General features: G+C 39.6%; 1 protein-coding gene across 5 annotated transcripts in view; it reads right to left on the bottom strand.

The window, feature by feature from the left end:
• Nucleotides 1-16,846: 16,846 nt before the first annotated feature.
• Nucleotides 16,847-23,726, bottom strand: part of IFT80 (intraflagellar transport 80) — a 114,475-nt gene continuing 107,595 nt past the window's right edge. For 4 of the 5 annotated variants that reach the window (XM_043473879.1, XM_043473882.1, XM_043473880.1 and 1 more), the window contains one exon: nt 16,847-18,354. In XM_043473879.1, coding sequence (XP_043329814.1) covers nt 18,244-18,354 — 111 coding nt within the window. In that variant the 3' untranslated portion in view covers nt 16,847-18,243. The remainder of the gene's footprint in view (nt 18,355-23,726) is intronic. The other variant, XM_043473883.1, reaches the window with a different exon arrangement.

The following is a 23,726-nucleotide window of genomic DNA, read 5'->3' as shown; positions in this document are numbered from 1 at the left end:
CTAAGGGTTTCCTTTTGACAAGTTTTTAGGATTTGGAGTTAGCCCCCCTAAGTATTGTAATGTCGGCCAGATCTCCTTACTTGGATACACCTTAGGGGTTTTGTTCATGCCTGCAGGATATCTACTTTGGAGGTGTCCTGAGGTGAGTGTCAAGAGTTGCATTGTATTAGTTTTACAAATTGTAGAAGACTTGTCAAATCTTCTACTCGGTTACCTTTTTCTTTAGGAGTTTTGTCTGTTGGTGCCTGTCGAGTTTTCTGTGGGTACAGTCTTTTCCACACAAGTTCTCAGAGGCTTCTTGATTGTTGTCAGGAGTTCAGCTGATTGACATTTCTCCCAGGGAACTATCCCAAGTTTCTTGTCTTATTTTCTGGGTCTACAGTTTGCTGTGAAGTTTTCATAGGGCCGTAGTTTTCTGTTGGGTCTTCCATTGGTTCTGCCCCTTTTTTGAAAGTGAAAGTCGCTCAGTCATGTCTGACTCTTTGTGACTCCATGGACTATATAGTCCATGGAATTCTCTAGGCTAGAATACTGAATGGATAGCTTTTCCCATCTCCAGGGGATCTTCTGAACCCAGGGATTAAACCCAGGTCTCCCACACTGCAGGAGAATTCTTTACCAACTGAGCGACAATCTTTAGGCATCCTAAACAATCTTTTTTTTTTTAAACTTGTGAGATTTTCCCCTTTTATACATTTCCTCTTGAATAGGGAGTCCTTTTATTCTCTGGCTGTATTGCATCTTTGGTGTTTGTATAACCTCTTTGATGCCTGTTGGATCTTTTATTCTGCAACAAGTAATTCAAAGGATATGTATTTTTCACTTATATTAATATCTCCAGATTGCTCTTTGTTTTAAAAAATTGTATTCGAGTATAGTTGATTTACAATATTGTGTTCGTTTCTGCTGTACAGCCAAGTATATCAGTCATACTTATATCCACTCTCTTTTAGATTCTTTTCCCATAGAGGTCATTACAGAATATTGAATAGAGTTCCTTGTGTTACACAATAGGTCCTTATTAGTCATTTTAAATATAGTAGTATGTATTTATCGATCTCAGTCCCCCAAATTATTCCTTCCCCTTTCCCACTTTCCCCCCAGTAACTAAGTTTTTCTACATCTATGACTCTATTTCTGTTTTGTTCATTTATACCATTATTTTTTAGATTCCACACATAAGCAGTATTATATGCTATTTGTCCTTCTCTAGGATGCCTGTCAGATCTTCTTCCAATGTCTTCATTTTTCCTTCAGTTGTTCCAGGTGGTCTCTTGAGTGTGCTTAGATTTTCTGCTGGTTCTAGCTTGTGCTTTGAAATATTCCTAAGCATTTTGTGAATGTCACCAGCATTTATTCCTTTGGTTCTTCTGGTGTTTGCAGGAATTCTCTGATACCTGCCACATCTTCCAGGGGTTCTGGTTTTACTTTAGACATTCTCAGCAGCCTCCTGAGGCCTGTTAAGATTTTCTGCCGGTTTTGGATTCTGCTTCCAAGTGTTCCTTAGCTTTCTGTGAACATGATCATCACTCATTTGTTCCTCTGGTTCTTTTGGCGTTTACAGATGCTGAGTGTCTGAGACCTGCCGGGTTGTTCATCCGTTCTGGTTGTATCACAGTGTCCTCAGCATTCCCGTGATATTTGCTGGGTCTGGTCTGTGCCTTGGTGTGCTCCTATGCCTTCTGTGGACATTCTCTCCATTTATTTGTCTCTGATTCGTTTGGTTTTGTGGGAGCTCTTTGACATTGGCCAAGTCTTCCAGGAGCTCTGTATTTTTGGGTGGTTTCTACAGTGTCCCAAAGTCCCTGATCCTGCTCTGGAGTGCACCTAAGCCTTTTGTAGACATTTAATTTTGATAAGCGTCTGGCATCGGTCTATAATTAATAATTTTGTAAATTAATTCCTGAAATTTATAGTACTATGTTGGCGTTCTGGCAATTCACCTTAAGTTAAATATCTTCTTTTTCTTTGTACCTTTAAAACTTGGTAGTTTACATTTTAGCCTTTCTTCCAAAGAATAAATATAAGCATGCACACCATTTTAGATATAAGCTTGGCAGCTGCTTTGGGGGTGATCGTTTTCATTTGCTATTATGATGATTATCATAATAATGACTGTAATTCATTGAATGCTTCCATATGCCAAACACTGCTAGACATTTTATGTGTATTGTTTCACTTAAAATTCATAACAGAAGGAGCTAAGGATTATTAGTCCCATTTTATAGATGAGGAAGGTGCAGCTCAGAGAGGATGAGTGGTGTGCCCAAAGCCATGTGGTTGATATGTGGACGATTCAGGGAGTAGATCCAGCCTGTCTGGGTCCAGAGCTGGAACTCTCAATCATCAACTTCTCAACATGCTCTCAACCTAACCCTTCAGAATATCTTATCAATAGAGCTATGGCTTAGCTTCATAACATTATATGGCATCCCCCTCTTCCCCCGCAAGCTAATAAGGTATCTGAAGTGAAGAAGTGAAAGTTGCTCAGTTGTGTCTGACTCTTTGTGACCCCATGGACTGTAGCTCGCCAGGCTCCTCTGTCCATGGAATTTTCCAGGCAAGAATACTGGAGTGGGTTGCCATGCCCTTCTCCAGGGGATCTTCCTAACCCAGAGATCAAACTTGGATCTTCCACCTTGCAGGCAGATTCTTTACCATCTGAGCCACCAGGGAAGCCCAATAAGGTAGCTATTATTTATTTGCTATTTAAAGGAGATATTATTAAAAATACAACAGAATCTGGGTTGGGAGTCTTTAATGACTCAACAATTATTTGTGGGCATGCAGAAATATTTCATGGATAAAACCTGAAATGATCCACAGGAAAAACACAGATGCTGATTTTTTCCATTTCATTCATCCAGTTCCTTCAGCGCCAAGTGTGCCCACTTCCTGGTCTGGCTTCATTAACTTTAAAAAAGCATTTCTTTAAAACAGCTGGTAAGTCATTTCCAGTATTTATAAAAAGAAACAGATTTTTATATGCTTGGCATAAAATGAGAATCATAGAAGCTAACATTACAACTAAATATCCAGTGCCAGCTAATATCAAAGTAGGGACAAAAATAGCTTCCTAAGTGAAGGTTTTGTTTATATTCTTGTGGTAGAATATGATTGTTAAGACTTCATGTAGAATAACATAGTGGTTTAGAGGGTGACTACCTGGGTGAATCTCTGGACTCCAGATTTACTAGTTATGTGACCACGAGCAAGTTGCTTAACGTCTCTAAGCCTATTTTCTCATCTACAAAATGAGGAGAGATGGTTGTAATGAATATTAAGTCAAAACCAGAGAAACAACTTGAGAGAAGCACAGTTCTTCCTGGTACAGAGATCTAGAAGCTTCTCCTGTGAGTTTTCATAAAGAAGCTGCTGTAATGTCAAGAATAACATAGTCAACCATCTTTAAGCTAAATATGTTCCATAGATCTTCTAGGAATGAGATCCTTCATATAGGCCAATGGCATAACATCATAGCTCACTACAATTTTTCAAGAGAGTTAAAAATATCTAGTACCAGAACACTTAACTCCTGATGCTTTTTTCCAGAGGAAAGTATATCCCTATCTCAAAAAGATGTCTTCATCCTCATATTCATTGCATCATTATTTATAATAGCCAAGATATAGAAGCAAACTAAGAGTCTATGAACAGGTGAATAGATAAAACAATTGTGGTATATATACACACAATGGTAGAGCAGGAAACGACAATGCACTCCAGTGTTCTTGCCTGGGAAATCCCATGGACAGAGGAGCCTGGTGGGCTACAGTCCATGGGGTGGCAAAGAGTCAGACAAGACTAAACAACAACAACAACAACACTACACACACACACACACACACACACACACTGGTATATTATTCAGCCATGAGAAAGAAGTAAATCTTTCTATTTGCAATAACATGGATAGACCTTGAGGTCTTTATGCAAAGTGAAATACAGACACTAAGAAAGAAAAAGATACTGTAGGTTCTCATTTATATGTGGAATCTCAAAAGGTCGAACCCATCAATACAGAGAACAGATCGGTGGTTGTCAGAGGCAGGGATGGAGTGGTAGAGTGGGGGACGGTGGTTAAAGAATACAAACTCCCAGTTATAAGTTAAATAAGTCCTGGGTATCTAATGTACAGCATAGTGAGTATGGTTAGGAATACTGTGCTGTATATTTGAAAGTTGCTATGTGCGATGATGGTTAGGTTATTGTTATGTTAATTGTCACTTCAGTCGTGTCCAATTCTTTGAGACCCTATGGACTGTATCACACCAGGCTCCTCTGTCCACGAAATTCTCCAGGCAAGAATACTGGAGTGGGTTGCCATGCCCTCCTCCAGGGAATCTTTCCAACTCAGGGTTTGAACCCATGTCTCTTATGTCTCCTGTGTTGGCAGGCAGGTTCTTTATCACTAGTGACACCTGGGATGATGGTTATAACCTAGATTTAATGTGGGGATCATTTCACAATATATACATGTATCAAATCATTATGTTGTACACCGAAAGCTCATACAATGTTATATGTCAATTATATTTCTTTTGTTTGTTTCTCCTTTTTTAAAATTTATTTTATTCAAGTATAGTTGATGGTTATATTTAAATGGAAAAAGAAAACAACCTTCCCAAGAAGCAGGGGGTTGCAGTGGATTCTAGGACCAGGTTGTTGAGGCTCCTGACCCCAGATTCAGTGCTTGTTAGAGGTGTGATTCCAGCTGCATTGCTTAACTTCTCTGTGCCTCAATTTCTACTTCTAAAAAGGAAACTAAAAGTAGTAGCTTCAGAGGGTAAAGCTCTGAGATGCTGGCACCCAGGAAGAATTGTATATGAGGTGGTTGGTGTTCCCACTGTGAATGGATTTGAGGGAGAGGAAAGGTCGAGGTTGACTTCCAAGCCATGAAAAAAGTTTTCTGCATTGAGCTCTGAGGAGAGCCTGGATTCCAGAATGTGTCAGAAGCAGATCCTTGGTACTGATCAAAAGCCCTAAAATATACATAGCTTTGAGTCGGCAGTTGATCTGTTCCACAGAAATAATCAGGGTCCAAGACAGGATTACAAAAACATCCATCAAAGCACTGCTCAAATGGTGAAGTATTGAAAATTACCTAATTATGCAACAGTAGGACACTGATTAAATAAATTCTGCTCTATTCATGCAAAGAGATGCTCTGCAACCTTTAAAATGATGAGATAAAACATCTATTAGTATGGAAATATGTTTATGATATCATGTCATTAAATGAAAAGAACTAGCAATAAAATTATAAACACACACACTGGAGAAAATTCAAGTTTAAAATCCATCTTTTATGTTGTCACACTGAGATATACCAACTAATGTATAGAAACTTCCAGCTATTTTTGTTTCACTTAAATTTTCAATTACATGGGTAATAATAAATACATCTTCCTTTTAAAAAAAGAAAGAAAACATTACATCCCTGGGCACTTAATCCCTACTCACTCCTCCAATATCCTTCCAGAATATTTTCTATGTGTTTTTGCTACACATAGATATACTCACAGTAAATAAATATAAGGTGCTGTTTTGCACCTAAGGTTTTTATTTCCATGCAATTTTGTCATGTATGGCTTCATGTAACCACCACAACACTCAAGATACAGAGTGGCTCCATCATCACAGAGCTTTCTGATACCACCCTTTTCAGCCTTGTAGCCTCTACCTGGTGGCTCAGACAGTAAAGAAATCTGCCTGTAATGCAGGAGACCCGTGTTCAATCCCTGGGTCCAGAAGATCCCCTGGAGAAGGGCATGGCAACCCACTCCAGTATTCTTGCCTGGGAAATCCCATGGACAGAGGAGCCTGGGGGGCTATAGTCCATAGGGTCGCAAAGAACTAGATATGACTGAGAAACTCACACACATAACCACATCCACATGCTCCCTCTCACTAATCCTTAACCCCCGGCATCCCCTAATCTGTTCTCCATCTGTATTTTGTTATTTAAAGGATGTTATATAAATGGAAGCATACAGTATATAATCTTTTCAGATTGTTTTTTCACTCACCACAATTCCCTAGAGATCTATTCAAGTTGTGTGTAGCAACACTTTTAACAACAAAATTATCCCATGATATAAATGTACCTCAATTTGCTAACCCATTAACCCACTGAAGCATGTCTGGGTTGTTTTCAGTTCTTGGCTTTTGTTTGTTTTTTTTTTCACCTTGTGGCATGTGGAATCTTAGTTTCCTGATCAAGGATGGAACCTGTACCCCCTGCAGTGGAAGGGCAGAGTCTTAACCACTGGGCCACCAGGAAGTCCCAGTTCTTGGCTATTATGAATTGAGGTCCTGTGAGCATTTGTGTGCAGCTTTTTACATGAACATAAGTTTTCATTTTCTGGGATAAATACCCAAGTGTGCAATTGCTGGGTTGTACGATTACACGCACATTTAGTTTTGCAAGAAACTGCCACACTCCTTTCATTAGTGGCTGTGCCATTTTTATATTACAGAATCTGCCTGCCAATGCAGGAGATGCAAGAGACATGTGTTCAATCCCTAGGTTGAGAAGATTTCCTGGAGTAGAAAATGGTAGCCCCCTCCATTATTCTTGCCTGGAAAAATCCCATGGACAGAGGAGCCTGGCAGGTTACAGTGCATGGGCTTGCAGAGAGTCCGACAGGACTGAGGCGCACGTACACACATGGGCGATGTATGAGGGATCCAGTGTCTCTTCATCCTTGCCAGCATTTGCTGTTATCACCAGTTTTAATTTTAGCTATTCTGATCGTTGTAGCTTCAATTTGCATTTCCCTATTGGCTAAGATTTTGAACATATTTTCTTGTGAATAATTTGCCATCTGCACATTCTCTTTGGTAAATGTCTGTTCATGTCTCTTACTCATGTTCTAATTGGACTGTTTTTTACTGTTCAAACTTGACAGTTCTTTATATATTCTAGTGCAAGTCCTTTGTCAGATATGTAGTTTGCATATTTTCTTCCACTCAGCCACTTTTTAAGAGTTAATTTTTGTTCTTATTAAAGTCATACACACATATTTAAGTAAGCAAATCTTCCTATGAGACTTGTGAAAAACAATGAGTCTAGACTCCTTCTCAACCTCTCTCCCCCCAAAGCAACCACTTTCAGCTCTTTTGTCTGGCTCTTTTAGTATTTACTGCCTGAATTTATTTATTCACTAGATAAAATGTTTATTATTTCCTGATTTGGGGGGTTTGGGGGGACATTATCTATTGCCTTTCCACTATGAAACATGAAGATTTAGTTCTTTTTTAACCCTTCCATTTAACCGCATCCAACATATGCACACCAGTTCCTCCAAAACAAATCTACAATCCCATTCCACAGCTCTAAACCCAAAAATGTTTTCATAATTGACCCAAACTGAACTCATTAGGGAGCAAAACGTGGTGAGAAACCACTTCTAATCTTTATTCATATTGCTAATGTAAATGTCCCCGTGCTGTGCTGCAGAAATTGTTAATATGTTTCATTAGGAAGTGTTAGCTGAGACCTCTCTGGGGTTTTTCTGTAATAAATGATCTATGAGCTGTATTACCAAAATTTTTTTTGGATACCCACTGTTTTTCTTAAACAAATTTGAATTCTGAAACATTTGGCCCAAGGGTTTCAGATATGGAATTGTCGACTTGAAAAATTATAATTTAATTAGATAAATATTCAGTGTTTCCATTATTATGACTATGTAAATAAATTCTATTCACAGGTAAGCCATGTTCTGTATGATGGTGAGTATTAATGTCAAAACATGTAGAATTATTTTTGTTGATGAGAACATTTTAAATTGGGTTAAAAAAGGATAACATAAGCTCATTTAGTAGGAATGTTATTTGGTGGTTTTCCTGTATATTATTTAGCAGAAGTCGAAATTGAGCATCCCTTCCTTGGAGTACCTGTGTTCTGTGCAAACTGTACCTTTTCAGAGACAGCTTCTCATACACTCTACTGAAAATCACATTCCTGCCATCATCTTTATCTATTCTGTGCTTTGTCTCTACTCATTTATATCTAAAATACTATGTATGTTTTTGCTCATTTGCTTATGGTCTGTCTCCTTCCCATTTAAATGTCAGCTTCACCAGAGGTCAAGAATATTTCTGTCTTACTCGCTACAAGGCCTCTGGTACCTAGAACAGTGTCCAGGCCACTATAGGTGCTCAAGATTTTGCTTTGTTTAATAAATGAATTTTGCCATTTGATTTGCAGGTAGCCATCAAGAACGAGGAAAAAAGATTTTATTCTGTGAAGACAAGCCCTACAAAGGAGGAATTTTGTTGACTTAATTATGATTTTTAACCTATAACTATTTCTCTAACAATTTTGACTGAATAATGTCACTAGATTTAAAAGATAAAAACTTTAGTTTCATTGCAAATATGGTTTAGTATCTCTTCTTAAGTCAAGGACAAATTTATTCTAGCCCTGAGTCCATTAATACACTCCTTTTTAAGATTCCATTCTTGTGACACAAGATAGCTAATCAGAACAGGGAGCAGGTGTGCATCTTGTTGTATTTTCATTTACATTGAAAACAGAGTCTGGCGGTGATGACCTCCCCATGAGAATGTACCTCTCACAAACGTCCCCTTCATCCCTCACCAGAAGAGGAGAAGAGGAAACACAAGAAGCACCTGGTGCAGAGCCCCAGTTCCTACCTCATGGATGTGAAATGCCCAGGATTCTATACCATCACCACTGTCTTCAGCCACGCCCAAACAGTAGTTTTGTCTGTTGGCTGTTCTACTGTCCTCTGCCAGCCTACAGGAGGAAAAGCAAGGTTTACAGAAGGATGCTCCTTCAACAGAAGCAGCACTAAAAGTACCCTGTATCAAGGTGAATCAGAAACCATCCCCATAAACATATTTTGGATTAAAAAGACACAGAAAACTAAGAGAAACTAATATAGTGTTAATGGTAGATATTGAAAGGCAAGAGAAACAAACACTGGAAAACTGCCTGTGGATTCTATTATCATGGGTATAAAATTCTAATTTAATCCTCTAGCACATTATAAATTTTACTTAATCTCTATTTGATTACATTCTAGCATTTAATGCTAGACATGTGGATACTTAGGGAAAGGCAAAATAACAAGAAATATACCAAATATACAATCCCATTGTTATCTGTAACTGCTACCATCAAAGTAAAAGAGAATGCTGAGGTGGATCTTCATTGAGAATCAAGTTCAGGGCTATGGCCACTAGCCTCAAACCTGTTCCCAAAGGAAAGATTATGCTGGTACAATGGAAAGTGCCTCCAAGACCTCTGATTACCCAAAAGGGTAATCATGTGGGGGAGGGGAGGACACAAACCCAAGAAACTATTGAAAAGAGAAGGTCCAGTGTGAAGCAGCTGTCTCACTTTGTGGGTAGTTTTCATTGGCTCCCTGCAGAAGTTTTACTAAAATGGGTTGTGACAGTGATAAATTCAGGGGCAGAATCTTTGGTTTTGGATACTACAGAGTGGATGAGCACCTTCAGATGGACACAGGACCCCAGCTTGGGATAGGACAGTCATAGATGGCTAGATATGCCACAGACTCACAGCACGTTATTCCCAAGGGAACAGCCAGCCCAATGGACTACATAAAAGCTGCTGTAAAGTGTATTTACCCTGAGGAGGCCTTTCCAGTTTCCCATATCAATGCCAAGTGGAATACCCCAGATAAAGCAGCTGAAATGCTTCACATACAAACTTTGTGGGACTGGCTTTGTGCTGTTGGGGCTGTTCATCCACCCAGTTCATGGTAAGTGCTATGATTAAGGGGGCCCCTTTTCCATGGACATCCCATTTCATCTTTCTCCTGCAGAATTGAACAACAGTCTGAGAAGCCTTATGAGATTTGTTCCCTCAGCTTCCTCATGTGGGTCTTAAAATGCCAAAAAACATTAAAGAAAGTGGGAGAGACAGAAGGGTGAATTGCGGGACTTGTTCCAGTGGGGTGGACATCTTTGGCTAGCCATTAAGAAATAGGATGAATAAAATGGACATTGATGGAATTGAAACAAAAGTTTTATTACAGCACTACTGAATTCTGGGGGGGGACCTCCTGCTAGACCTCCAACATGAAGGTCCCCCCAGAGTCTGCTTTATTTGTCCCAATTTAGATGAATTTTTAAAACTGGAAGGCAAAGATTACAATGAGAAACTCATCTTGAAAATACGTGAAGTACTGGTGGCCAAAAAGTTCGTTCAGGATTTCTGTATCATTCTACAGAATCCCTGAACGAACTTTTTGGCCAACCTTACAATAGGGAGATTAATCAAGAGAAAGATTGATAAAAGGGCCTCAGTCCCTTGGCTCAGCCCTTCTCTGGGAACCAGAAGTCTTATGAATGTGAGTATAAAGGTTAGAAACTGTGGAGGTTTTCCGGGACACTTTGACCTGGGAGCCTCTTGCACTGTAGTACTAAAATCTGTCAGTGAGGTTCTAATGGGAGGCAGGGTATATCAAGAGTATACAGAAATGCAATAGTAGATAGAATTGAGGTGAACAAGATTATATGAAGTGGTTATGACTTTCCTATCTGAATGTATTATGAGGATGGGTATCATCTCTGGCTGGGGAGTATTTCCCTTACCTAGTACTGTAAAACAGAAGACATGTAAATCCCTCCTTTAAGTCATATTCATTTGATATGCTGAGTGGGAATGAATATGATTGCCCAAACCCATACTTTGTAGAAGCTGGAGTGCTTATCTGGACAAATCCTCTGCATAATAGCCATGTGTGGAGTGTATCTGTGGTTTAAGGAAAAAGCCTGTAAGTGCCTCCCAGCGATGACTATTGGAATTGTGGACTAGCAAATTTCCATTTGAGTGGCAATTTACTAACCTGCTACCAGATATTAACTGGAAATGCCCCTATGACTGAAAGGCATAAAATAATCTTGAAACTTGAAATACCCACGATGTCAGAGAAATGCTCTAATCAGGAAAGCAGTGTCCAGAAGAATTCTATAATAAAATAGGCATGGTCTGTACAGGAATGTGGGCTTCCCTGGTATCTCAACTGGTAAAGAATCCACCTGCAATGCAAGAGACCTCGGTTTGATTCCTGGGTCAGGAATTTCTCCTGGAGAAGGGACAGGCTACCCATTCCAGTATTCTTGGGCTTCCTTGGTGGCTCAGATGGTAAAGAATCTGCCTGCAATGTGGGAGGCCTGGGTTCAAGCCCTGGGTTGGGAAGATCCCCTGGAGGAGAACATGGCAACCCACTCCAGCATTCTTGCCTCGAGAATCCTCATGGACAGAGGAGCCTGGCAGGCTACAGTCCATGGAGTCACAAAGAGTCAGACACGACTGAGCGACTAAACACAGCACAACACACAGGAATATGCCACTGGGGAATGCAGTGTATCCATGAGTAGGTAGACTCTGCCCCTAGGACTGACTTTGGAACGAGGAGCTGCTGAATTCTGTCATCACCTGGGTGGTGCCCTATAAACAGCTCTCAGCTGACCAACAAATAGGTGCTTAGTGTATGGATGGTAGTTTCAACGTGAACAGACAACATTCTGTTGGAAAGCTACCACTCTGATGGGAAATGGTAAAAACCTATCAGCTTGGTGAACTACTCTGCAGGCTGTTAATCCTTGTTTGGATCTTTACCTACTCATAGTCAGTGGCCAATGACCTGGCCACATGATCAGGAAGAAGGGCAATGAAGACTGGCTTATTAAAGAGGGGCCCTTACAGGTCATGGTCCTGTGGAAATCATTATGGGAATTTGAGGGGGTGGATTAAAGTAGGCCATGTGAATGCGCATTAGAAGAATCTCATTCTTGCATTGGACGGTGATTAGAATCAACAAGCAAACACCCTAGTAGTGTGCTCACTTGAGGTAACCACTTGGGTCTGTGAAATGGGTGGACACTGTGGTGGGGTTGGTGGGGGAGACCTGCAGCAATGCAGAGATGGGCTGAGACCATATGCATTCCTCTGGTGTCCTCTGAGGCACAAATCACCAACAAGAACTGCTCTGCCTGCCAACAAGAGACAGAGATTACAGCCGGCTCCAGGGCAGTCCCTAGGGGGAGTCCGTGCACAGAGATGGCAAGTCGGGCTGATGCCTGGAGCCCTGGGGATAGAAAACAAGTGGGTCCTCACAGGAATGACTCTGACCCTGGACTGGGCTTTGCTTACCCAGGGTAGATGCATGTGCTCGGAGTACTGCAAAGAACAGAAAGAATATACCGCACCCACCTGGATCACCGCGTCACGTTTCTTTAGACCAAGGAACACTATTTAAAGGCCATCATGTCCAACAACAGGCAGAGAGATTTCTTCTTCAGAGTAATGGCTGGTAAAGAATTAGAATGGGCAATAAAAACATTGGTTGTCTAAAATGGGGGAAGAGGGACTTCCCTGCTGGTTCAGTGGCTAAGACTCCGCAATCCCAATGCAGAGGGCCCAGTTTGATCCTTGGTCGGGGAACGAGATCCCACATGCTGCAACTAAAGATCCCGTATGCCACGACTAAGACCAGGCACAGACAAATAAATAAATTTTTTTTAATAAATAGAATAGGGGGAGATGGCGGCATGAAGGACTGGCTTATATGCCCTCACGGGTGTGTGCTCATATGCAACATGAGCAGGGCTAAGGAGTATCCTCGCTTGATAAATTCCTCTGCTATTCTGAGTGTGAGGACAAGGATACTGGTGTGACAACTATACTTTTTTTTCTTTCCCACATCATTTAACTTATTAAAAATATTTTATTGAAGTATAAATAAATTACAATGTGGTGTATTACAATAATTACTGCTATACCACAAAGTGATTCAGTTATATATTATATATATATATATACACACATTCTTTATCATATTCTTTTCTATTATGGTTTATCACAGGATAATAGTTCCCTGTTCTATAAGTAGGACCTTGTTGTTTATCCATTATACATATACCAGATTTCATCTGCTAACCCCAAACTCCCACTTCTACCTTCTCCCTTCCCCCTTGGCAACCACGAGTCTATTCTCTTATGTCTGTGAGTCTGTTTCTGTTTTATAGATAGGGTGCATCTGTGTCATATTTTAGATTCCACATAAGTGATGAAGTGAAGTGAAGTGAAAGTCACTCAGTTCAGTCGCTCAGTTGTGTCCGACTATTTGCAACCCCATGGACTGCAGCATGCCAGGCCTCCCTGTCCCTCATCAACTCCCAGAGTTTACTCAGACTCATGTCCATTGAGTCGGTGATGCCATCCAACCGTCTCATCCTCTGTCATCCCCTTCTCCTCCTGCCTTCAATCTTTCCCAGCATCGGGGTCTTTTCAAATGAGACAATCCTTCGAGTCAGGTGGCCAAAGTATTGGAGTTTCAGCTTCAACATCAGTCCTTCCAATGAACAGTCAGGACTGATCTCCTTTAGGATGGACTAGTTGGATCTCCTTGCAGTCCAAGGGACTCTCAAGCCTTCTCCAACACCACAGTTCAAAAGCATCAATTCTTCAGTGCTCAGTGTTCTTTATAGTCCAACTCTCACATTCATACATGACCACTGGAAAAACCATACCTTTGACTAGATGGACCTTTGTTGGCAAAGTAATGTCTCTGCTTTTTAATATGCTGTCTAGGTTGGTCATAACTTTTCTTCCAAGGAGCAAGTGTCTTTTAATTTCATGGCTGCAGTCACCATCTTCAGTGATTTTGGAGCCCCCAAAAATAATGTCTGTCATGGTTTCCCCAGCTATTTGCCATGAAGTGATGGGACCAGATGCCATGATCTTAGTTTTCTGAATGTTGAGTTTTAAGACAACTTTTTTTTCACTCTCCTCTTTCACTGTCATCAAGAGGCTCTTTAGTTCTTCTTCACTTTCTGCCATAAGTGTGGTGTCATCTGCATATCTGAGGTTATTGGTATTTCTCCTGGCAATCTTGATTCCAGCTTCTGCTTCATCTAGCCCAGAGTTTCTCATGATGTACTCTGCATATAAGTTAAATAATCAGGGTGACAATATACAGCCTTGACGTACACCTTTTCCTATTTGGAACCAGTCTGTTGTTCTACGTCCAGTTCTAACTGTTGCTTCCTGACCTGCATACAGATTTCTCAAGAGGCAGGTTAGGTGGTCTGGTATTCCTATCTCTTTAAGAATTTTCCACAGTTTGTTGAGGTCCACACAAAGTCTTTGGCATAGTCAATAAAGCAGAAATAGATGTTTTCCTGGAACTCTCCTTCTTTTTTGATGATCCAGCAGATGTTGGCAATTTGATCTCTGGTTCCTCTGCCTTTTCTAAATCCAGCTTGAACATCTGGAAGTTCATGGTTCATGTATTGTTGAAGCCTGGCTTGGAGAATTTTGAGCATTACTTTGCTAGTGTGTGAGATGAGTGCAATTGTGCGGTAGTCTGAGCATTCTTTGGCATTGCTCAATCCCAATCCATTGCTCATTCCAATTTGGGACTGGAATGAAAACTGACCTTTTTCAGTCCTGTGACCACTGCTGAGTTCCAAATTTGCTGGCATATTGAGTGCAGCACTTTCACAGCATCATCTTTTAGGATTTGAAATAGCTCAACTGGAATTTCAACACCTCCACTAGCTTTGTTCATAGCTCAGTCATGTCTGACTGTGACCTGATGGACTATACTGTCCATGGAATTCTCCAGGCCAGAATACTGGAGTGGGTAGCCCTTCCCTTCTCCAGAGGATCTTCCCAACCCAGGGATCGAACCCAGGTCTCCCACACTGCAGGTGAATTCTTTACCAGCTGAGCTACTGGGGAAGCCAAGAATACTGGAGTGGGTAGCCTATCCCTTCTCCAGCAGATCTTCCTGACCCAGGAATTGAACCCAGGTCTCCCACATTGTGGGTGAATTCTTTACCAACTGAGCTATCAGGGATATCATATGGTAACTTTCTCTTTCATACTTGATGCAGTGGTCCCTGGACCAAAACTACAACTACTAATGTATTGCAGGAAGCAGGGATGATTCCTGGGCACTAAACCATAGCTGTTTTAAAATCTTTATGTCAGAGTTCCTAAGGGCCTGATGGGGTGGGTTGTGCTTTCACTCCATGCGGCAGTATTTGGGCTAACATTGAACACAGTTACATTGCCTTTTGGTAGAGATAGCCCACTAACTCTGTACCTATGTAACCCTTTCCTACATGGATGAGAGTGGACAGAGTGGGAGGCACTTGCTAGACTCCTAGTGCTGCCTATGATCTAGACCAGGACAGTGGCCAAAACTAATGTCCCTTCTAAGGTGAAAAGGTTTGGATACAGAGAGGAGAAATAGTACTTAACGAAGGGTAAATGAATGAGTTATGCAATGAGAGAAGTCCAGTGATAATGCTTGGAAGAAAGCTAAGAGCAAGAAATAATATTGTCTCTCAAGTCCAATTATACCAAATGCCTGACAGCATGAAGTCATCTATTGCTGACACCACTTCTGTTTCCTGACAAGATCAAATGGAAGCCCCGAGACATCCTGTCATACAATATGATGATGGATGGGGCTATCAGGCTGACTGGATGGGACTCCAGTAAATGTGTATCTTTGACTCTTATTTTTCAGTTTACATCTACCATAATGTTATGTGCTATAATACTGGCGTTATTGGAAAGATAATGCCAATGTTGATAATCAAATGTATTGGGACATTGAGTTTAATAGCTTCCTATCTTTACCCCACATTGATTCCTCCAAATGTTGCTGTCAGGTCCCTTTTGCTATAAAAGATCCCATGATCAAAGACCAGGGAGTGGCCTAAGATGTAATAAAGGATGTACCCAGGCTTGGGAAGGGGGACTGGTATACAGCTTCCAAAACCTTTGAAATTTCCTGAATGAAAGGAGTATTTTTGTTAATGCTAATGAATGTGTGTGTGTGTGTGTGTGTGTGTGTGTGTGTGTATGTGTGTGTGTGTGTTGGGGGAGGGGCATGACTAGAGAGCATTAGGATAAGGGCTGGTCACCAGAAAAAACACATGATCAGAGGGCTAAAACTTTTAACCACCTGACCTCCAGAGAGAGGAAAGGGGCTAGAGACTGAGTTCAATCACAGATTTAATCAACTGTGCCTACATGATAAAACTCTGATACGAAATTCAGGACAGCAAGACCTAGGGGAGCTTCCTAGTTGGTGAACATACTGATGTGCTGGGAGGATGATGGACATGCCTGGGTTCCATGAGGAGACGGTGTGGAAGCTCTGTGTCTCCATTTCCCCTGACACCTCTCCTCCCTCCCAGGCCTCACTCTATGCATCTCTTCCATTTGGCTGTTCCTACATTATATCTTTTATAGTGAAATTGTAATAGAAAATGTTTTCAGTGAGTCCAGTGAGTCATTCTGGTCAATTATCAAACCTGAAGGGGGGTGGTAGGAATCCCTCAAGTTTGCAGCCAAGTCAGAGGGGTATGAATATCCTAGGGTCCCCACTAGCGGACTGGCAACTGAAGAGTAATCTAGCTGAGGATCTTGCCCTTTAATTTGTGAGACCTACACTAACTCTGGGCTTACCAGGTGGCACTAGTGGTAAAGAATCTGCCTACCAGTACAGGAGACACAGAGATGTGGGTTCAATCCCTGGGTCATGAAGATCCCCTGGAGTAGGAAGTGGCAACCCACTCCAGTATTCTTGTCTGGAAAATTCCATGGACAGAAGAACCTAGTGGGCTACAGTCCATGGGCTTATGAAGACTCAGATGCGACTGAGCAAATGAGCACACTCTCTGGGTACTATCAACTGAATTGAATGTCAAGGCATCAAGTTGGCTATCAGAGAATTGTTGTTAGAATGCAGAAATATTTCATTATATTTTTTGACTTTTAAAATTATAGTAAAATAACATAAAATTTACCCTTTTGACCAGCTTTCTTTTTAAACTTTTTATTGTAATATAAGAAAACAAAATAAATGTATAACTTACAAGTAAGCCACTCAGTCATATTTCACAAATTGAACACACCATTGTACCCAGCATCTGGATGAACAGAACATTACAACATTTCAGCAAGGAAAAGAAATATGTTGAAAAGACAGGAACATTTTCATTAAAAAAAACTAAACATATTCATTAAAATGAGGGTGAGAGAGGGCATCACTTTCCCATGTATACGCACACGCCCACTCTATAATGTACCATTTCCAAAAATGGTTTCATGGAAGAATTTCTAAGGATTATTTGTGCTATGTTAAAAAGCTTTTGTGGTAATAATAATTTGGGGACATACTGAATGAAAGCTAGTCAAATGGGTTGATAATTCAAGGAGATTTTCACAAATTCAGACTCCAGAGTCTAATGCCTAAACATTCTCAAGTCAGAAGAGGAATGAGAAAAGTATTTCTTGCCTGTTCTAGATATATTTCTATAGTTATGATAAAATAGATATAACAAAATTTACCATTTTGGCATTAAATACATTCATAATGTTGGGCAACCATCATGACTATCACTTTCCAGAACTCATTCAAGCCAGACAGGAATTCTGAACTTATGAAACAATAGCTCCTCAATTTTCCCTCCCAACAGTCCCTGGCAACTACTGTTCTCCTTTCTGTCTCAATGAACTTGTCTATTTTTATACCTCATGTAAGTGGGATTCTACAATATTTGACCTGTTGTGTCTGACTTCTTTCACTTAGCACAGTATTTTCAAGATTCATCCATGTTCAGAATTTCATTCTTTTCAAAGGCTGTATAATACCCCACTTTGTGTATACACCACATTTTGTTTATCCATTCATCTGCTGATGTATATCTTTTTTTGCCCACCACTTTGCTTTTGTGAATAATGTTGCTATGAACATATACAAGTATACATATTATTATATATTTTCATAAATCAATCTTCATTTTTTTTGTTGTGTAAATAAACTTTTGGAGCACTTTACAATGTAGAGCTCAAATAGAAATGAATGATAACATACATTTTAAAGAGTCCAGTGTTTTATTATTAGCATTAATATTTGTTCATACTGAAGATTCAGGGATAAAATAATGGACAGAAAACTGGGATGTAAGCAATACGACATGGATGTATCATAAGTATATAGGAATATTTGTTAATTATTGGACTAAAAAGATAAAAGATGAAATTACATCAATTATTTTGTGCTCAGTCTTTCTGATGTACTTTTGGTATTAAATACACAGCAAGTGCTTATACTTGGAGATTCTGCCTTTTTCTTTAGCAATGAAAACATGCTTATCCTTGATTAATCAGAATTAGTTTCAAAAGGTAAGACTTCTTAAAGGTAATCATGACATTTAGTGCTTTAGACCAGTACTCTTGGTGGGCTGGCTGCCAGATGACCGCTCTCGCTCTTTAGTAATTTCCATCTCAATTTTGGCTTTGATTTTCTCCCAGTCTATTTGGAGCTGTGGTAGAAGAAAAGAAGAAGCGTGCATGTATAGTATAAGACCTTTTTATTTAATCCAAAGTAGCTAAGAGTAAACAAACATAGAATGTATGACTTCCAAAACATTAGAGAAAGACGGTGGGAAAGAAAAGTTAAGAAGAAACAATGCTCCCCTGCAAATGACATAGTGTTAAATAATTCCTAGTAGAACAATTATTACCATAAAAAGCAAAGACCTTCACTGTGATGCAAAAGACCAAAATCTAGTTGTAGTTATTTATAAAAAGCACATCTCAACTATGGAACCCTAGGATTCTGCTTCAGGTACGAGGTGGGAAGGCAGGTAAGGTGGATTGCTCTCCTCCAACGAGAGGGAAAATGGACAGAGCCCTGGCCATCAGGCCATGTTTCAAGTGCGTCAACACTTCAACACTCTTATACTGAGATTTCCATCAGGAGCCTAGCTATGAAGAAAGATAGGGGAGCATTTGCTTCACCAGGGCATACTCTGCAAAGGGGCTCCTTTGCAACAACTCTTAAAATAATATGAAGACTTGGTGGTAAGACAATGATGAAAAGATATTAGATGAAATAGCAGGAGAACAAGGTTGAAAGACAACTAAAAAGAATAACTGTAAAGTGACAATATTTATATCTGTTTCATGTCAACCACTGATCCCCACCAAGATCCAAACCTGCCCTCCACTATATCCCTTCCCTCCACTAATGCAACAGACTTGGTGTTAGGAGTGGACTCTACCCTGAGTTCCACAAACAAGTTCTTTAGGAAAAAGCATTCAGATTTCTTTTTTAAGTCTGGAGATCACTAACTTAGAAATGTGCGTCCTCTCAGGCAAGACATGGGAAAAAAATGGGGTCCCAGCTTAAACTTAACTCTGATTTACTTTGAAATAAACCCAAACTCCTAAGACTGAACCAAAAGAAAATAGGTTTTTACCTCCATGTAGGGGAGCTGAGTAGAATAAGCAGTATTAAAGCAGGTTGTGGTGATATGTGCTGCTTGAACAGATTTATCTTAAATAACTGAGACTAATTTAACCTTAACACAAGACTTCATGCCTCTTTTATTTTGTGCTGGAAGGAGGTAGAATTAAGTATTTGGTTCTTTTTTATGCCAAAACCCTTTCTCTAATTTCTGTGAAGTAATTTGTGGATATTTTTGGTCACCTTTATTAAGATAATCATTCCAAATATTTGTCTATAATATATAAAATAGATGAATTAAACGAATCCCTCTTACTCATAGAAGATGAATGTCTGTGCTAAGATGCAAGTGACAACTCAATGAAAGGCACAGCAAATGTTAGATTATTTGAAAGGCTCATTTTTCAATCTGGCCAGAACCTGATATTTTTTAAATGGCAGAACATTCGTCTAAGAAAACATTTCAAAGAGAAAGACAAAACTTGATGAATACCTTGTCCTTCTTCCAGCTTTAAATTGACTTACACATGTTTCTCGAATCAATCACAATAAAACCATATATTGATGATAAACTAAACAACTGTTGCTTGGCTTCACCAGAAGTATATCAAGTAGACTGATGACATCTATATTAGTTACTTGTTATAGTACAAATGAGGGTGCCAGTTGATAGCTGTCCTACTGAAAATAAATGTTTCACTTTCACTCTGGCATCTGTTCAGCTTTAGAACAATGTTCTCCTGATAATTTAGTCTCTGGGATAGTATTTTTACTAGTGGGTTTCAGATGAGGATGTACTCGTGACAGCTGTCAAGTGCCGTACGTGAAAACACACCCTTCTCTCTCCCAGGGAGTGTTAATACTCTTTGGCACTTATTCTAGTCCTGCACCAGTCAATTCTTTATATTCACATAGAAGTCATTTCAAAATCCTATCAAATGGCTCTCCATCCTCTGCCCCACCTCTCTTACTCTCAACTGAAAATCAGCTTCCTGCTTTAGAGAGAATATAGTGACATTAGGCAGAATTCACTTAATTCTCTTCCTTTCACAAAAGTAGGTACATCTGTACCCACGCCTATCTCTTCCCCTTCTGTCTCAGGCCAGGACTCTCACACAAGTCCCTGATCTCATCTCAGACTCCTTTAGGACATCGGCCTTCAATTATTACCTACGTATTTCAGTTTCCTCCTCTTCACTGGCTGCTCCTTCTCATCCTTCCTTCTCTATTCTGTCTCCCTACAAGCTACCACCTTCATTCTTCTTTTCATTCCTGACTTTCATCCTCTTCCCAGACCACTGTGATATAATTGTGTTCCCACTACACTTCAGAAACTTCACTAACGCCACCATTAAGTGTTTTAATTCCTCATCCTATATACGTTCTCTGTATGACTCAATTACTCATTCAATGAATATTTAATGTTCACTCTATGCCAAGGATTGCTATAGGTGCATGGATTTAGCAGTGAATAAAAAGATAAAAATCACTGTCTTTATAGAGCGATAAACAGACAAATGATAGTGGTAAGAGTTTCAGAAACATGGGAGGGAGACAGTACCGAGGGGGAAGTTGTGGGGATGAGTGCTGAACCTCAGAGAGAGTGATCAGAGAAGGCCTCCCTGAGAGGTTGATGTGAAAATCTGAAGACTAATGAGTGACTCCATGAGTATATCTGGGGAAGAGCACCTAACAGAGGAAGAAAAAGGCCTTGACGTAGCAGCATCCCCTGGACCTTGCTGATTCCATTCCAGCTCTTCAAAATCTCTCTCAGTATATCCTTCCCTTCTGGTTTCTGCTCTCCTTTCTAAATGTTCTCAATCTTTTTTTCTTTTTCTTCTATATCCTTCTCCTTGGTACCCTCTTCACTATTAGCATTCATTGGGGTTCCAAACAGCTTTTTCATACTTTACCTAAGAGATCTCATCAACTCACATAGCTTCAACTATACCTAAATTGCCATGATCATAGATTTATTTATCTAGCCCTTATTCTTCCTTTATCAACACCCTTCGATGTTCACATTGATATTTCCAACTGCTCACTAGACATCTCCACCTAGATAGGGTCTATCCCACAGGGACTCTAATGCAAAAAATGGCCTATTTCCATGTATTCAAACTAAAAAAGGTCCACAACTCGTATATGCTCATGTTCCTCCACCCTCCCCCACACTAGGAATGCTGAAGTTGTTCTCAAACGCCTTGACTTACCTCACTGCTCTCCTCCTACCTCTAACCACAATGTTCTATTAATTTTTCTGATTTTTTTTCTTACATTAATCCTACCCCTTTCCATCTCCTGGTGAAACTATTATAGTAACTGGCCTCCTGGTCACCACCCTCACCTCCAAACCATCTTCCACCTAAGAAGCTATCTTTCAAGTCATTCTCTTGATTACAAACCTTCAAGTCTTTGCATTGCCTACATTATGAAATCTGTTAGCACAGTATTAAGATGCTTCTATGTCTGGTCCCATCAATATTCCAGTCACCCAGAACCCAAGGCACTCCCTCCTCTGCACTCCTTCACCATTCTTTCAAGATCCCATGCGTTTGCTCTTATTATCATATCCTTTAACTGACTGACAAAACCCTACTCAAGATAATTTTGTGGAAAAAATAAAGAAATTAAAACTAACAAATGCTAAGTATATAATTTCCAAATGGGGAAAAAAAAGAATAACTTTGTGAAAAATTCTAAGTTTCCGTTTCTACTTAGGAATTGGGATTTTAAAATGGAAAAGTGACCATGTCACTTCCATTCAGTATCTTTACATTAATCTTAGGGTGAATCCAACTTACCTAATGTGCCCTATGAAACTCTCAGGTCAACCTCCCCTTTGCTCATCACTCTTAACCACTTAAGAGCCTCCCCTATCCTGGAATGTGTCCATCCCCACACCCTCTCCCCTTGATCGGTTTCTACCCATCCTTCAGAGTTCAGCTCTAACATCACTTGCTTTCCTTTGAAAAATCTTTGCTGATACCCCCATCCTAGGTCAGGCTCCACATTCATAAAGTCTTATAGCACTACGCACACTACCTTCAAGGCTATCATCACAAATGAAATTAACAATTAACTATATAATTATTTATCACCTCTATTTGAATACAAATTTCAAACAGTCAGTGTCTGCCAGGTTTACTATTATATCCCAACCACCGAGAAGAATACACTGTCTGCAGGAGGTACTAAATAAATACTGAATGAATGAGAGATCACTAATTATCCAGCAAATGAGCTACCACTTAATCTCTCACTATTTTCTCTCCTATTTATCACTCCTTTTTTCTTTCTCCTAGCATAATGCTTTAAACATTTCCTGGATCTTCTACTTTTCTTTCTGCACAGAGTATGTATTCAGTGAACTGAATGTATTCCTCAAGTGGATTTTATTTGCCAAACTAATGAATTATTTTACAAACACTTGCTTGTAGACCAGGTATAATGACTCTAATGGAGTTCTTAGAAGACAGCACACCTTGTACAGATCTCAGATTTCCACATTTTAAACTAGAAAGGCCCAAATAACATTTCAGGGCTCATAAATATGAATGTATGTCAAGCCTCACTTCTTATAAACTTTTATGTTATGCATTGTGAAGCCATTTGAATTCACCAGCTATCTAGAATAAATTTCTCAAGGTTTTTCTATTCAATTCTTAGTTCTGAAATAAAAAGTTTATATAATCACAATTTTGGTTAAGAAATTTTAAGTCAAAGATTATTCTCATCTTAAAATACTGCTTTATGATTTCAAGTTAACTTCCAAATTACATTTATGAAGACAAGTCGGAAACTAGAACATGGTGCCATGGGGAGTCAAAAAAGGGAAACAAAATACCCAAGAAAAGTCATGTTGTTCTGATTATCCCATTTTGAACATTACGGCTACTCTTGTGATTGAAGTATTACATGTTATTTATAGTTTAATATGTATATAATGAAAAAGAGGATAAGAGTTTTAAGTTTTCAGAATCTGAAATATAACCTTGAGGTAAAAAACTATATTTTCTATGTTCTCAAAAGCACCTAGTGTGAACACAGTGAAAAAAAAATTGATAATAATATGATGAAGAGGAAACAGAGTCGTTATTAATTTGCTTCAAAATTATATAGTAAAGGAAATTTAAAGTGGGTGCTAATTTTCAACATACTGTCATATTTTCAAAACTGAGACAAAAGAGATTAGCTGACCAATGATTTTCTGGGCTGTTTCACACCACAGTGGTGGTGGCTACTGTCATAGTCTGTGAATTAAAAAGTACAGCCCTCAGAGCTCTTACAGAAGGCTAAGAGCCCAAACAATTCATTTCTGAATCAAATAAAAAAATTGTGAAGCTTCTATAAAATATGTCCCTTTCTATCAAGAAACCCACAACTGTGTCTATCCTGGATTCAGATGACGAAGTTACATTGCAGAACTAAGAATAGCTCCAAAGT

The sequence above is a fragment of the Cervus canadensis genome, chromosome 7 (assembly GCF_019320065.1).
Source record: "Cervus canadensis isolate Bull #8, Minnesota chromosome 7, ASM1932006v1, whole genome shotgun sequence".
Lineage (NCBI taxonomy): Eukaryota > Metazoa > Chordata > Mammalia > Artiodactyla > Cervidae > Cervus > Cervus canadensis.
The sequence above is the reverse complement of the archived record's forward strand: the minus strand, read 5'-3'. Positions and strand labels throughout refer to the sequence as shown.